Below are 13,370 nucleotides of genomic sequence, written 5' to 3' on the forward strand. Positions count from 1 at the left end.
CATCCTCGCCGCTTTTCAGAACCCCCAAAATTCACAGAATGGCATGATGGCCAAATTTCCAAACTACCAGGCCTCTCAGCAGTCCATTCCCCCTTCCACGCCTAATCTTGGTTCTACGCAGGGCCAGGGCCAGTCCATATCGCCCTCGCAGCTCATGTCAGCTTCCCCGTCACAGCTTATGGCTCAACAACTACATTCGCAAGGCTCTAATTTGACGCTCACCCCTGCGCAGCTCCTTCAACAGCAGCAAGGCGGCATGAGCCAAGCCTCTATGGGCACCATGCACCCGGGTATGAGCGGAATGGCCGGGATGAACATGGGTACCGGTGGAATGCAGAATTTGAATATTGGCAACGCCATGCCCAACATCAACGGAGGTGCGATGAACATGCCTACCGGTATGCAGAACATGAGCGCCAACATGGGCATGTCCAACATGATGAGTGGTATGCCAAACCTCAGCAACCCTCAGGTACGCATGCCCATAACGCCTCAACGTTGGTCGCAGATGTCGCCGCAGGATCGTGCCGCCTTCCAGCTGCAACGGCACCAACTTGGCCTAGCTCAACCGCCAAGCGCTCCTAATCAGCAACATCACGAGCGGGGCCCAAGCCTGACGCACGATCGCCCACCGAGCCAACATGGGAGACACGACCGTGCCTCAAGTCAATCCCATGACAGGCAGCCCAGCCAGCAACCGCAGGACATCTCTCAGGTCACCGATCGCCCCTCCTCATCTGCTTCCATTCGCTCCCATCACTCCCATCATAACCTTGATTCTGGCTTGATGCCCCCACCATCCTCTCGACCCGGTACTTCTAGCAGCGGCATGGGTGTTCCAAACGTTAATCCACGGATGAATCAGCAATCCATGAATCTAAACCCGCACCTTAACATGCCGCTCAGTGCCAACATCAATCCTAACATGAACGTCAGCAGTAACATCAACCCTCACATGAACCAGGCCTCGAATATCAACCCTGTGATGAACCCAATTCAGGCCCAGCAGAACATGAACTCCGTCATGCACATGAACATGGCACCGTCGAATATTAATCCCGTGATGAACCAGGTTCAGAATATGAATATGAATCCGCATCTGAATCACCCTCCGACGAGAGCGGATTCTGCGCATGGACTTGCTGCGTCGCCAAAGCAATCACCGAGGATGTCGGGGATGATGAATCTTGCTGGTGGCCCTCCTGGAGGCATGCCCGGTAGCATGGGCGGCCAGATCAACCTTGGAATGACAGGCATGCCAAGCGGTGGAATGGGAATGCATGGTGCCCCCATGAGTGGCGCCCCTGGTGGTGGCATGAACATGAGTATGGGCGGCAATATGAACACCGCCATGGGAACAATGGGCAATGCTGGTGTAGGTAGCATGGGGAATGTACCCAGTATGGGCGGCATGGGTAATCTTGGCTCAGTGAACATGAATGCCAACACTATCGGCGGTTTAGGAGCCGGTGGCAGCATGCTAGGCGGAGCGGGGGGAGGTCTTATGGGCCCCCCTGTGATTCCTCAATCCATTCAGCGACCAGAAAGAGACCAGATCATGCAGAGAGAACGCTCGAGCTCGCTCCATGCACGTGAACAGGTGAGGAGTGCACTTCCGTCCTTCACGTATCGTAAACTGACTCGGCAATCGTTATTTTACCCGTTATTGCGTTGCCGTGCTCCAGAGTATACCTCCGGCGTCTGCTGCACCGTTTATGGGTCAGAGTCTTGATAATGCCAGCGTCCAGGGATTGGGAAATATGGCTGGTGGCATGGGTGGCATGCCTCGGCAACAATCCCAACCGCCAATCAACACGCATCAGCAATCCCCTGCCCGTCAAATCCCCTCCGGCCACCGTTCCCCCATACCTCTTGTTCGCAAGGCCGGAGAGATACCCGCCACACCGGCGATTTCCGGCACCCCAAACCCCGCCGCACCACATCCAGGCGCAGCTGCGGTCCCGAAACTCCCCCCTCATCTTGCAGGGCTCAATCCCGCCGTAACCAAGATCTCGTTAATCCCTTACACTGTACATTCGAAACCCGAAACAACCACCGATGGCGAAGACGAGAAGGTGCCTGTCGAAGGTGCGACTGATTCCGAAGACGCCGCTACTTCCTCGCAGGTCAAAGTCGAAGATCCAGTAAAATTGCTGACCCCATCGGAGATCACCATGTTGAAGGAAATCATGAAACGCGATACAGCATACGATGCACTACACCGTACCAAACAAGCACGTATGGCCCAGGAATTGCGCACGCATGGTCCTGCGTCGCGAAGTGCCTGGTGGGAACGTGATCACGTTCCGACCATGGGCATGAACCGTAGGCCCGAACGTTTCGATGTGAGATATCCAAGAGCACCCAATGCGGACCGGGGCTCGAATATCAATTCGAGGAAGAAGGGTGTGAGGAGAGAAGGCATTCGGATGTGAGTTTTTGCTGTGTCTTCTTTTGTTTGGGGAGATTGATTGATTCCCGCGGGTTCAATAGCCCTAGGAAACTTCCACCTCAGCTGGCCAACCGCCCTGAGCAACTCGTGCCGATCAGACTTGAGTTCGATGTGGAGCATCATAAGATGCGCGAAACCTTTGTATGGAATCTCAATGGTAAGCCTCTTGCCTAGAGTAGCTTTCGTTGCTGACGTCGTTTAGATCCTGTCATCACTCCCGAGCATTTTGCGCAGACGCTCGTCGAGGATTATGCGCTACCCCAGAATTATCACGGTGTCATCACGAGAGCAATTCAAGAGCAGTTGAGCGACTTCAAGGCTCATATTGCCCGTGTTGACGGCGACTGGAAACCTCCATCCTCAGCGAGGGAGATGGCGCTGACGGACGGCTATAAGGCAGACGAAGAAGACGGGAATGACGCAGACATGCGGGAGACGGACGCTGAAGACATTGCCGACGACTATAATCGCAAGCTTCTTGAAGATGATGACCTGACCATGGTGGACCGGGGTGGTCTTGACGACGAGGACATGAAATGGTGGGAATCATGGCGCAAACGATCACGGCAAGAAAGCGCATTTACTCGCAGCATATCCTTGAGGAATCAACGTAAGCGTCGTAAGGTGGCCTCAGTCACGGTCGAGGAAAGCGACGCATTCGAGACTGACAAGGAAATACCACACATTGTGGATGAGATCGAGATCGATGAGAAGACGGTGCATGAAGATTTAAGGATCTTAATCAAGGTATTTGATTGATCCTCGCTTGCATTTTTGTGGACTGGTGCTAATCTTTGATCCTAGCTCGACATTATCGTCGGATCTATGAAGCTGGATGATCAGTTTGAATGGGATCTTGAGAATGTAGATGCTTCCCCTGAGCAATTCGCGGACGTATATGTGAAAGAGTTGGGCCTTGGTGGGGAATTCAAGTGCGTAGCGTCAAGTGTCCATAACTTCGTCACTGATCTCTTCTCTAGAACGGCCATCGCACATTGCATACGCGAACAAGTTCAAATTTATCAAAAATCGCTGTTTCTCGTTGGTCACCCCTCAGATGGTTCTACTGTCCAAGACGATGACCTGCGCATGTCCTTCCTGCCCAGCCTTGCATCCGGCGCTAGGGCAATGGATCAAGTATCATCGTTTACACCTTTGCTCAACTATCTCAGCGACGGCGAGATTGAACGTAGTGAGAAGGAGAGGGAGAAAGAGCTCACCAAGCGCAGGAAACGGAATACTCGAGGACGTCGAGGTATTGCCTTGCCAGATCGGGAGCCTAATCGCACGTACCGCACACCTGCCTTGGGTTTCCCAGAGCTGGATGCTGCAACCCTTGCGTTGGCCGCTGCGAACGCGCCAACTTCGAGACGTGCTGCGGCCGCCGCCGCTTCTCTCACGATCGCCAACATGGTTGCCTCAGAAAATGGCACAAGCATCATGCCGCTGCAGCTGCCTCCCCAGCAGATCACATCCACTGCTGTCACTACTGGAAAAGAGAAGAAACCGAAAGGGTTGTTCAAAGCGCCATCGTATCCTCCTTCTGTCCTTCGGCCTCGTGCTCAGGTCACTGCTCCCACACCATCGACAGCGGTTGAATCGACGTCGATGTTGCCTCCATCGTTCCTTGATACTGAAGCACCTGCCTCCTCAGTTAGTATCCCTGCCCCCGATTCGCGAGCTGTCGCAAAGAAAGCCAAGGAGCTCGAAAGGGAGGCTAAGGAAAAAGAGTTCGTCGACGGACAGCATGCTAATGTGATCAATGGGGTGTGGCACTGCTCTAACTGCGGCTGTCCGGATAGCGTTGCTATCGGACGAAGAAAGGGTCCTTTGGGCGACAAATCGCAATGTGGCACATGCGGTGCGTTGATACTATTGGCTAGTACAATTCTTTCTGACGCTTTATCGTTATTCAGGCAAATTCTGGCATCGACACCGCAGACCACGTCCTGTAACATATAACCAAGATCCTGAGTACCATTTGAGCCTCAGGCGCGAAACAGAACAGGTCAAAACCGGGGTGAAACGAAAAGGACGAGCGCCGAATTCTCAGGTGGCTGCTGATGGCCAAGATACGCCTAGCCGACAGAAATTAGACGTTTTCGTCGATATCTCTACTCGATTACCTGTACCAGCTTCCGAAGACGACAGAGCCATGTCGCCAGTATCGACTGCGTCTAGTGATACAGAAGCTCCTCTTGCCCAGCGCGTCACAAAAGTCAACGGTGCCAATCACGCAGGAGTTGCGTCGTCATCTGGGACCCCTCCTCCAACAAGCAACGGGATTGTACGTCCCAAGTCACCTAGGGAAAGTAGTGCTCCGCTTCCAAATGGCTCATACGTGAGCGTTTTCCCTCTGAGACCAGGATCTTATTGATGCTGAATGTTAAGTGAACAGGCCCCTCCGCCATGGCTAACCACGGCAATTCGTTCGCTTCAAGAACAATACCCAGATGACAAGTTCGAAGCAATCCTACGTCGAGCTCCCCCGCGTACTGTATTAGAGTGGAGGATGAAATGTCTGGATTGCCCCGGCAAGGTTCGTCCAAATCACTAGACTTGGTCCAACGCAGACTTATTTGGTTTGCAGTTATATAACTCTGGGCCTGGGGATACGCTGCAGAACTATGAAGTCCATCTCAGAAACCGACAACATCGCTTACGGGTGAACTCCCGCCTGACGCAGGCGCCAGCATCATAACGGACGATTTGCATTGTATTGGCTGGCTTGCGCTATTTTAGTATTTTTCTTTGTGCCATTTGTTGTGTGCTCATCTGCTATCTGTATAACGTATATACCTTTGCTTGTAATCGCTATTGGATTACGTAACCCTGGTCGTCTGCTGGAGAACCGTTATCCCTGAAACCGCCCGGCACGCACTACGGCAAGAACGGCGGCAAAGCTGGTGGCTAGTAACAGACGGCACGTCGGATATTGAAATACACTTGGAGGCCCGTTCTACTACAGCTGCTACCAACGACTGATATACCTGCTCACCAGTGCACTCTTCCCATCATTGATACCGCCCTGCTTGAACTTTGCAGGAAGAAGTTTTCCGCACCCAGGCTTCGGACAATGACTGTTGCAGGGTGCCGTACTACGCGCCACACTGTTTTGCGTCGGAAGGGCGGTTTCAGTGACCTTTTGGTCGTCTGGCAGAAATGATCAAGCTAAGGCTAGAGCCACGATATGGTACATGGGCGTTCTTCCAGCTTCAAAATCGGAACCTTGTAACGACTCTTTATCTCCCTACTCCGACCATGTCCGACATGATAGTTTGGCGACCAGAAGATGATCCAAACATCAGACCCCCACTTCAGGAAGGCAAGGTGAATAGGCCAGACATACTCAATATGATTGAGACGTCAATCGACGGACTGAGTGGAGAGCTGAGGATGCTAAGTCTCGATATCCATGGTAATCATCATGCTTCCATTTTTATCGACGCATCCTACGCTCACGCATCTTGTAAAGACCATCCAGAGCTGATGTTTGAAGAAAAGTATGTTGGATCTCATCATGCCATATGTCATAGCTAAGAGCATTGTCACAGATATGCCCATGACGCATACACTGCGTTCATGGAAAAACATGGTTTCACAGTTATCAAAAATCATCATCTTGAGACTGCCTGGGTGGCTACATACACTCATGGACGGGGAGGGCGCGTTTTGGGTATCAACTCTGAGATGGATGCGCTCCCTGGAATCGGACACGCTTGTGGACACAATCTTGTTGGGGTATCTGGAGTGGCGGTAGCCCTTGCAGCTAAAGCTGCCATGGAGAGGCTGAACATCGATGGAAAGGTGGTTCTGCTCGGTACACCTGGTATGTCGTGTCTGCATTCGTGACGTCATCGGCAAGATAACATGGGACAGCCGAGGAGGGTGGCCTTGGCAAGGTCATACTGTATGAAAAGGGGGCATACGACGAGATGGACGTGTGCCTCATGTTAGTTCCTTTACTTGCCAGATGACCAGCATGACTTAACCTACCTTGGAGGTCCCATCCCACACCTGGCCCCCGCCATTTCATTAGTTTAACTAACTGCTTGGCTTGTTCTTTCATCACTGTAAAGTATCAAGGCCATACGTGAGCGTCTCACACTCTTTATCAACTAGTGGGATCTAATTCTTTACATTAACAGTGCTCACGCTGGGTTGAGTCCTTGGGAGGGAAAAAATGCACTTGATGCGGCTGTCCTAGCATATAACAACGTCTCTCTTCTTCGTCAGCAGATTAAACCTACTCATCGCGTGCACGGCATCTTTGAAGGAAATAATTGGGCTCCAAACAGTGAGATTTTCACATACTCCATAGAAACACCTAGAAGATAATATTTGGAAAATCAGTCATCCCGGACCAAGCAACAATGAAGTAAGTCGGTCTCAGGAATCACTCGCTTAGAGCGCCCTAAATCGAGTGTAGGTGGATAGTCCGCGCTCCCACGACGTCAGAGATAGAAGACACCAGGCGGCGTGTTACTGCCTGTTTCGAGTCAGTCTTCACTACCAACATGTTCAATTGATCAAACAACGTCATCTCTTTTCTCGTCACAGAGCAGCTGCACTTGCATCTGGATGCAAAGTCCAAATTACGGCTACACCGACAATCAACGAAGTCACGCAAAACAAAGCACTTGGTATGAGATCACGCGGTACAGTGACTTGGTACTGATTATTGTCCCAGGTGATGAGCTTGCCGACGTTGTTCTGAAGCGTTATGGCGCTATAGATTACGAATGGGGTATCAAGAATGCTTCTACTGATTTTGTGAGTGTTTCGCACACCTAGAAAGTGCGACAGAGCTGACGTTTTGGACCAAAAAAGGGGAATATCTCATACTGTGTGTCTGACCTCTATGACCTGGGGAGGGCGTAGGCGACCTCTGCTAATGAAGTTCTTGTTCGTCAGTGATGCCTGGTCTTCACCCTGGTTTTTGTAAGTAGCGCAGGTTCCAAACAAACCATACTAATCACTTTTTTCAAGCCATCCCGACCATTCCAAATGGCGGAAACCATACCCTAGGATTCACGGAAGCCGCACGTTCCCAAGTATCCCATGACGCCTGTTTGGTGGTTTCGAAAGCACTTGCGGCCGTAGGCATGCGAGTGTTGACTGACGAGGCGTTCTTCCAGAAAGTATGTGTTATGCGTCGTTCGGGTAACTTTGTTTTGACTGTATTTTGCAGGTGAAGGACACATTTGAAGAAGATAAGAAACTAAGAGTGTAGCTGCTAATCTTTGATGGGGTTGCCCTGTAGGATCAGAAGGAAGAATTTGTGTATGTCGAACATGTTTATATCGAGTATGTTTCTTCAGCTCTTTAGCTGACCTCCAATGATGAACACATGCATGATGAATTTGTCTTTAAAACGACTCGTAGAGTCCAAGCACGGTCAGAGTTACCAGTAGGTTTCATCCACTTATTACACCGTGGTTCAGCGTAGCAGCTATTTGTCTCGTCTTCTCAAAGTGTTGGCCATGGCATGACTATCTCACACTGGCAGCTGTGGTGTTTTACATCAAGATTTCCACGGCGTGCTTAGCTATATAATATGGGCTATATATTCTCTGTTCGGCAGTTCCAACTGGACGTCTTAGGGTGCAGGTACTATGTGGACTTTTTCCCTTGTCTCATGACCGTCACCGGCCCGCTTTCGTTGATGTCTTGACGTAATTTCGTACCGGTCCCGACTCCGAGTCAGCGCTAGAAGTTGATTTACCAGACCACAAGATCTCGAAGTTCTAATCTGGAAAAGAATTTTGTCCAAAGATATGGCTAATACCAGTTGGCCTGAGAGTACCAGTCTCCGCCAGTGCTAGTTGCCAGTCTGGAATTGACTATCATTCTAACTCTTTCAAATTGTTTCTGACATGACGACAGGTCAAGCTGATGTTCTTTGGCGGCCAGAAGATGACTATCAGGTCAAACCGACACTGGAAGAAGGGGACATTTATCGACCAGATATCCTTAAGGTTGTAGAAACTGCTATCGATAGTCTCAGTGGCAAGCTACGGGAACTGAGTCTCGATATTCATGGTAAGATGATCATGTTTTTCGCCCACAAGAAATACCGATATACTAGTAGATGTGCAGATCATCCGGAGCTTAGATATGAAGAAAGGTATGCCCGCATCTCGAACCCAAATTGCAACCAGTCGGCGGGCAATCAAACTAATCATCGGCCGCTCAGATACGCTCATGATGCATATACCTCCTTCCTAGAGAAGCACGGTTTCGAAGTCACGAGGCATCACCTTCTGGAGACTGCATGGGTTGCGACATACACCCACGGGCTGGGCGGACGCGTTCTAGGGGTGAACTCAGAGATGGATGCGCTCCCGGGCATTGGACATGCGTGTGGACATAATCTCATCGGCATCGCAGGTGTCGCCGTCGCCTGTGCGGCAAAAGCAGCGATGGAGCAGCTTAATATCGACGGGAAGGTGATTCTTCTTGGTACACCTGGTATGTCATTTTCTCCTGATCGCGATGGATAGATCATATACCCTCAATAGCTGAAGAAGGTGGGATTGGGAAAGTGAAGCTGTGGGAGAGGGGAGCATACAAAGAGATGGACGCGTGTCTCATGTCCGTGACCAGACCTGGCTGACCTCTGTTATTTTCTCGTCGACTCACGTTCATGATAGGTGCCACCCTGGTCCTGGGCCTCTTCATTCCATCAGTTTGAGCAGCTGTCTTGCAGTTATACGTCTGGAGATAGATTACTCAGGCCACACGTGCGGTCTCCCAATGTCTGTCTGGCTTGAACTCTGATTCGTTCCTCGTAGTGCGCACGCTGCACTTAGCCCCTGGGAAGGAAAGAATGCGCTGGATGCAGCTGTTCTGGCGTATACAAACATTGCTTTACTGCGCCAGCAGATTAAGCCTACGCATCGTGTGCATGGAATTATCCAGGGCCATGATTGGGCACAGAGTAGTAAGTGTCTTGTCATTCAGCGCTGGATATACTTTTGAGAGCGTGTGCGACAGTCATCCCAGATAACTCAAAGATGTAGTAAGTGTGGATTGACTCCAGAGACTTGACGCAGTTGGTGACATACTTCAGCTATTATGTCCGTGCGCCAACCACTGTTGAAGCGGAAGAGACGCTCAAGCGTGTCATTCCCTGTTTTGAGTGAGTTATTATCCGGTATTCATGTCACCCTAATCCCAGACTTCGCACAGAGCAGCAGCACTTGCAACCGGGACGAAGGTTAAAGTTAACAGAGGACACACTGGGAACGAACTTGTGCAGAATAAAGTCCTCGGTGTGTCTTCTTGATGGCAATCCCGTGATTCATCCTATAATTTTCCCAGGTGACGAACTGTCTGATGTGGTTAGGAAGAAGTATGGCGCCATTGACTATGAATATGGGATTAGCGGTGCATCGACCGACTTTGTAAGCGTGCTTGTATAGTATCTCAAACAGGTTCACCAATTTCACTTTAGGGCAATATTTCATATTGTACGTCTTTGTCGTAATGTCTGGCAGACTTTGAAAGCCATTATCCACCAGTGATGCCTGGCCTACACCCCGGGTTTTGTTCGTACAGTTATCTTTTCTGTCTCTGATGATTACTGACTCCCGAACCACGTCACAGCGATACCAACGGTACCGGGAGGCGGTAACCATACTCCAGCATTCACCAAATCGGCACGTTCGCAGGCTGCTCACGATGCATGTCTCACTGTCTCAAAGGCCCTCGCACATGTTGGCATGCGCGTGATCACAGACGGTATATTTTTGCAGCAGGTAAGATGGTGTCTCTGTCTAACTTTCTGATTGCTACAACACATTTGACTGCAGGTGAAAGATGCTTTTGAGGAGCGAAAGAACAACAGGATGTGACAAATGAAAACAAGGCGCATATAGGCACCAACAACATAACTACATAGCAAGACTTACAAATCCAATGATTTCTGATTGCGCTTTGACTCCAGACCAAAACTTGCTGGTCGAGTTGCTCACCACTTTTCATGAGCAGGACGCACTGTTTGGAAGAGAGTGAAGACGGGGTAATGGCAAATTGGAGCTACGCTTACGGTCAATTTCCCAAGTCCAGGCTGAACTATCTTGTTCGACGAGGTGCAAGTACGACTGAGGGATGTGATGAGTTTAGGCGCGTATTACCACAAGAATACTCAAACCTTGGCAATAGAATCAGGATCGAGTCGAACATCCTGATCAGCCTCCCAAGAAGGGTTGTTGCGCTGAGATTTGGTGCGGTCAGTAATGATGGCTGTTCTCATTAGACGATACTTTGTAGATGCTGACAGTATGCTTACTGCCGTCGATAATGCTCTGAGCAGCGCATTTGAACGTTCATGAATACTCTTAGCACCAGAAGGTAGGGACTCACATGAGCGACCTAAAGGTCAAGATATCAGTACACAATCAATCCCAAGACGATGCAGAAGACACCCACATGTATATTCTTCTTGGCGAACTCCTTAGCTAGGCTCTGCGACAAAGCCCTTATCCCAAACTTGCTCGCAGAAAATGCAGAGGTCAGAACATTGCCTCGGATAGAAGCCGTTGCGCCAGTGAAAATAAGGGTGCCCCTTTTACGAGCATTGCCAGCAACTCCGCCCTCATTCGCGGTCTCAAGCTCGAGTTTTGTGAACTCAAGAAGGGCCTCGCGTGCAAAGGCGAAAGCCGCTAAAATGTTGGTTTCAATCGACTCACGAACTTCGTCTTCCGTGATATCAAGGAATGGCTTCCAGACACCATAGCCCGCGCTGACTTTATGGATGCTGTGGTGTAGTCCTTGAGAGGGAATGCTGCAGCCTGTTCCAAAGGATCTGGTCAACGTGACTGAATAGGAGCGCACATATGGATAGGAATCAGCACCTCTCCGCCTGCTTGGCTGATCTCTGTAGCGGGTTTATTGAGGTACTCTGGCCCTCGAGAGATAAGAGCGACTCTGTAGCCAGATTTGGCGAAGAGACGGCTGTGTTTGTTCACACATTATCAGTACAAGTTGGCGAGGAAGGAGGTAGTACTATGTACGCGGTTGCAGCTCCGGTGCCTGTGCAAGACGTCAGGCACGCGTGTTTGTACCCACTTCGAAGGACTTACCGGTGCCATTGCCGATACCGGCGACCACGAACAAGGGGCGGACTGAGGACATCTTTCAAGTTGATGAAGTTATGAGAAGAGAGGAGAGTAATGATAATATCATCACTGAAATTCACTTAGCCTGATATGAGTCGAGTTATATTACCCTTTCAGCTAATTTTGTTTGGCCATGATGTACCCTGATATACCGGTGTATTGGATTATCAAGTGCACGTGATAATATCGTTTTTGGACCATATTCTCCTTCCATGCAGCGCTTGATATGCCAATATAATGGTATATCAGGCGACAGACGAATGCCAAGATTTTTGCAACTCTCGGTCTCATCGGAACCCATTGGACATGCAATTATATCCCACTGGCAACAGCTTATCAAGTTCCGAGTGCTCTACATTGCGCATCTAAGACACAAATCAAACTATTGGTTTTTGGTCTGTTTTCTCTTTTATTTTCTTTGTGATGAACCATTATCACCTCATGTCAGATTTCTCGCTTCTAGTACTGGTGTTCCATCAAGGACTCGGAAGCAGTCGAGCTTCTGGCCTCACCACAATGTTTGCCAGTCTCAGAGTGCACGTCCTGTCAATTCCCTGCAAAAGACCACTGACTCGCTGTTTGATCATGCATACTGCGACATAGCCGCTCTTTAGCCTCTTTTCCCTTCGATGTTCTCTACCATGGCAAAGGTTCGTTATTTTAGTCATTTGTCTTGAACTGATGTTCCGAGTCGAACTACTAGACACTAATTTGGTAGGCAAGTTCGGTCTCATGTTCAAGTATGTAAGTACTCGAGAACCGAATTCCCCTTCAAGCAAAGCAAGCAAGCGGTTCGGTTCTCCGTTCGTTTTTGTTGTCCGCTATTGATACCGAAGCTCGCAGCCCTGCAACCCTGCTCCATTCCTAACTTTAATAATGCAATTCTTCCTATTCTGAAACAGTTCGGCTCCTGGATCTGAAAGTAAATGAGGTACGTGTTGGCAGAGCGAGTCAAGACCTCAATCACCGCTCACCAAGTATATTTTCTAGCCATTTATAAGAAATAGTAGTTCGGTACTCGTTATCAGACTCTATCGGACCTTCTTTGCGCCCCGGTGATGCTCTGTACCCACACAATCACCTGCTTTACCTTTACTCACTCATTAATACTACTTTCTCGACAAGTCCTGGGCCAGAAAATCCCCTCCTGGTCTGCGTTTCCCTTGGATTTCTAAGCTTGTATGTCTAGGAAACTTGGCTTCGACAATATGGCTAGGAACAACCCCACAGGAAACTCGACTTGATGGTAGAAATTCGATTGGATGGCCAGCCCTTGATCCCATGGCTAACTCCCATTGCCGAACTGTATCCTATCGTTGAACTTGATCATCTACTGCCGTGCTCGATGCTCTACTACTGCGCTTGATGCTCTACTACCGCTCTTGGTGCTCTACTAACATGCTACCACTCTCGATGCTCTACTACCATGCACAATATGCTACTGCGCTCGATGCTCTGCTCGCGCACGAGTCTATGCCCTGCAAATCCTGCATACGAGATCAGTAATACGAAATAACACCTGCATCTTGCTCGTGTCGAACTTCAAGATGCTCACAGTACTTTTCATGACCAACCATTTGTTACAGTCGCATTGCAAATGAGCTACCGAGATAGAGGCTAGTGCCAAGATACCATTGAGCTATGGGATACATGTGTAGAGTACCATACTCGGAGTCCTGGTATATACATGTAATCATTATGTAGATCGGCCACAAATGCTATGTATTAAAGCTATATATGATAAGTAATGGGCATGCATGTGGGGTAGACACGAATTGGTTCCGCAGAATCAAACA

General features: G+C 49.6%; 5 protein-coding genes across 5 annotated transcripts; 4 read left to right on the forward strand and 1 right to left on the reverse strand.

Annotated features, from left to right (window-relative positions):
* Positions 1 to 559: 559 nt before the first annotated feature.
* On the forward strand, positions 560 to 5,304 carry F5147DRAFT_695109 (uncharacterized protein). The gene is made up of 9 exons (XM_041437353.1): positions 560 to 818; positions 890 to 1,600; positions 1,686 to 2,431; positions 2,494 to 2,609; positions 2,655 to 3,199; positions 3,257 to 3,384; positions 3,433 to 4,313; positions 4,369 to 4,991; positions 5,043 to 5,304. The coding sequence occupies exons 2-8, from the start codon at positions 896 to 898 to the stop codon at positions 4,827 to 4,829; spliced, it is 3,582 nt and encodes a 1,193-aa protein (XP_041292906.1). The 5' UTR covers positions 560 to 818; positions 890 to 895; the 3' UTR covers positions 4,830 to 4,991; positions 5,043 to 5,304.
* F5147DRAFT_576844 (uncharacterized protein) lies at positions 4,836 to 5,153 on the forward strand (the record flags this gene model as incomplete). Its single annotated transcript, XM_041431348.1, has 2 exons — positions 4,836 to 4,991; positions 5,043 to 5,153. The coding sequence occupies 2 exons, from the start codon at positions 4,836 to 4,838 to the stop codon at positions 5,151 to 5,153; spliced, it is 267 nt and encodes an 88-aa protein (XP_041292907.1).
* F5147DRAFT_695117 (uncharacterized protein) lies at positions 5,293 to 7,827 on the forward strand. The gene is made up of 14 exons (XM_041437354.1): positions 5,293 to 5,870; positions 5,928 to 5,955; positions 6,007 to 6,281; positions 6,332 to 6,404; positions 6,456 to 6,545; positions 6,601 to 6,749; positions 6,806 to 6,830; positions 6,882 to 6,950; positions 7,013 to 7,095; positions 7,143 to 7,225; positions 7,283 to 7,298; positions 7,367 to 7,393; positions 7,442 to 7,593; positions 7,644 to 7,827. The coding sequence occupies exons 1-14, from the start codon at positions 5,615 to 5,617 to the stop codon at positions 7,683 to 7,685; spliced, it is 1,368 nt and encodes a 455-aa protein (XP_041292908.1). The 5' UTR covers positions 5,293 to 5,614; the 3' UTR covers positions 7,686 to 7,827.
* Positions 7,828 to 8,230: 403 nt separating this feature from the next.
* On the forward strand, positions 8,231 to 10,526 carry F5147DRAFT_172318 (uncharacterized protein). Its single transcript, XM_041428387.1, has 14 exons — positions 8,231 to 8,494; positions 8,552 to 8,579; positions 8,649 to 8,923; positions 8,974 to 9,046; positions 9,106 to 9,195; positions 9,247 to 9,395; positions 9,449 to 9,473; positions 9,525 to 9,593; positions 9,644 to 9,726; positions 9,776 to 9,858; positions 9,909 to 9,924; positions 9,976 to 10,002; positions 10,061 to 10,212; positions 10,267 to 10,526. The coding sequence occupies exons 1-14, from the start codon at positions 8,329 to 8,331 to the stop codon at positions 10,306 to 10,308; spliced, it is 1,278 nt and encodes a 425-aa protein (XP_041292909.1). The 5' UTR covers positions 8,231 to 8,328; the 3' UTR covers positions 10,309 to 10,526.
* F5147DRAFT_695138 (uncharacterized protein) lies at positions 10,263 to 11,619 on the reverse strand. Its single transcript, XM_041437355.1, has 7 exons — positions 11,539 to 11,619; positions 11,470 to 11,488; positions 11,291 to 11,410; positions 10,886 to 11,198; positions 10,608 to 10,718; positions 10,503 to 10,557; positions 10,263 to 10,450 (listed from the first exon to the last, which is right to left on the reverse strand). The coding sequence occupies exons 1-7, from the start codon at positions 11,588 to 11,590 to the stop codon at positions 10,425 to 10,427; spliced, it is 696 nt and encodes a 231-aa protein (XP_041292910.1). The 5' UTR covers positions 11,591 to 11,619; the 3' UTR covers positions 10,263 to 10,424.
* Between the last annotated feature and the right edge of the window lie 1,751 nt (positions 11,620 to 13,370).

The sequence above is a fragment of the Suillus discolor genome (assembly GCF_016758755.1).
Source record: "Suillus discolor strain FC423 chromosome Unknown F5147scaffold_27, whole genome shotgun sequence".
Lineage (NCBI taxonomy): Eukaryota > Fungi > Basidiomycota > Agaricomycetes > Boletales > Suillaceae > Suillus > Suillus discolor.

What these genes read in the sequence shown, in the direction of transcription:
- F5147DRAFT_695109 (XM_041437353.1), top strand. Translation starts at nt 896, where the DNA reads ATGCCGCTCAGTGCCAACATCAATCCTAACATGAACGTCAGCAGTAAC. An exon ending in CGCTCCATGCACGTGAACAG is followed by an intron (nt 1,601 to 1,685) that starts GTGAGGAGTGCA and finishes GCCGTGCTCCAG; the next exon opens with AGTATACCTCCGGCGTCTGC. An exon ending in GGCCTTGGTGGGGAATTCAA is followed by an intron (nt 3,385 to 3,432) that starts GTGCGTAGCGTC and finishes TCTCTTCTCTAG; the next exon opens with AACGGCCATCGCACATTGCA.
- F5147DRAFT_695117 (XM_041437354.1), top strand. Translation starts at nt 5,615, where the DNA reads ATGATCAAGCTAAGGCTAGAGCCACGATATGGTACATGGGCGTTCTTC. An exon ending in AAATAATTGGGCTCCAAACA is followed by an intron (nt 6,750 to 6,805) that starts GTGAGATTTTCA and finishes TTGGAAAATCAG; the next exon opens with TCATCCCGGACCAAGCAACA. An exon ending in TGGTCTTCACCCTGGTTTTT is followed by an intron (nt 7,394 to 7,441) that starts GTAAGTAGCGCA and finishes ACTTTTTTCAAG; the next exon opens with CCATCCCGACCATTCCAAAT.
- F5147DRAFT_172318 (XM_041428387.1), top strand. Translation starts at nt 8,329, where the DNA reads ATGACGACAGGTCAAGCTGATGTTCTTTGGCGGCCAGAAGATGACTAT. An exon ending in GAGCTTAGATATGAAGAAAG is followed by an intron (nt 8,580 to 8,648) that starts GTATGCCCGCAT and finishes TCGGCCGCTCAG; the next exon opens with ATACGCTCATGATGCATATA. An exon ending in CCAGATAACTCAAAGATGTA is followed by an intron (nt 9,474 to 9,524) that starts GTAAGTGTGGAT and finishes GACATACTTCAG; the next exon opens with CTATTATGTCCGTGCGCCAA.
- F5147DRAFT_695138 (XM_041437355.1), bottom strand. Translation starts at nt 11,590, where the DNA reads ATGTCCTCAGTCCGCCCCTTGTTCGTGGTCGCCGGTATCGGCAATGGC. An exon ending in GTGCTGATTCCTATCCATAT is followed by an intron (nt 11,199 to 11,290) that starts GTGCGCTCCTAT and finishes CCATAAAGTCAG; the next exon opens with CGCGGGCTATGGTGTCTGGA. An exon ending in TCGCCAAGAAGAATATACAT is followed by an intron (nt 10,719 to 10,885) that starts GTGGGTGTCTTC and finishes GCATCTACAAAG; the next exon opens with TATCGTCTAATGAGAACAGC.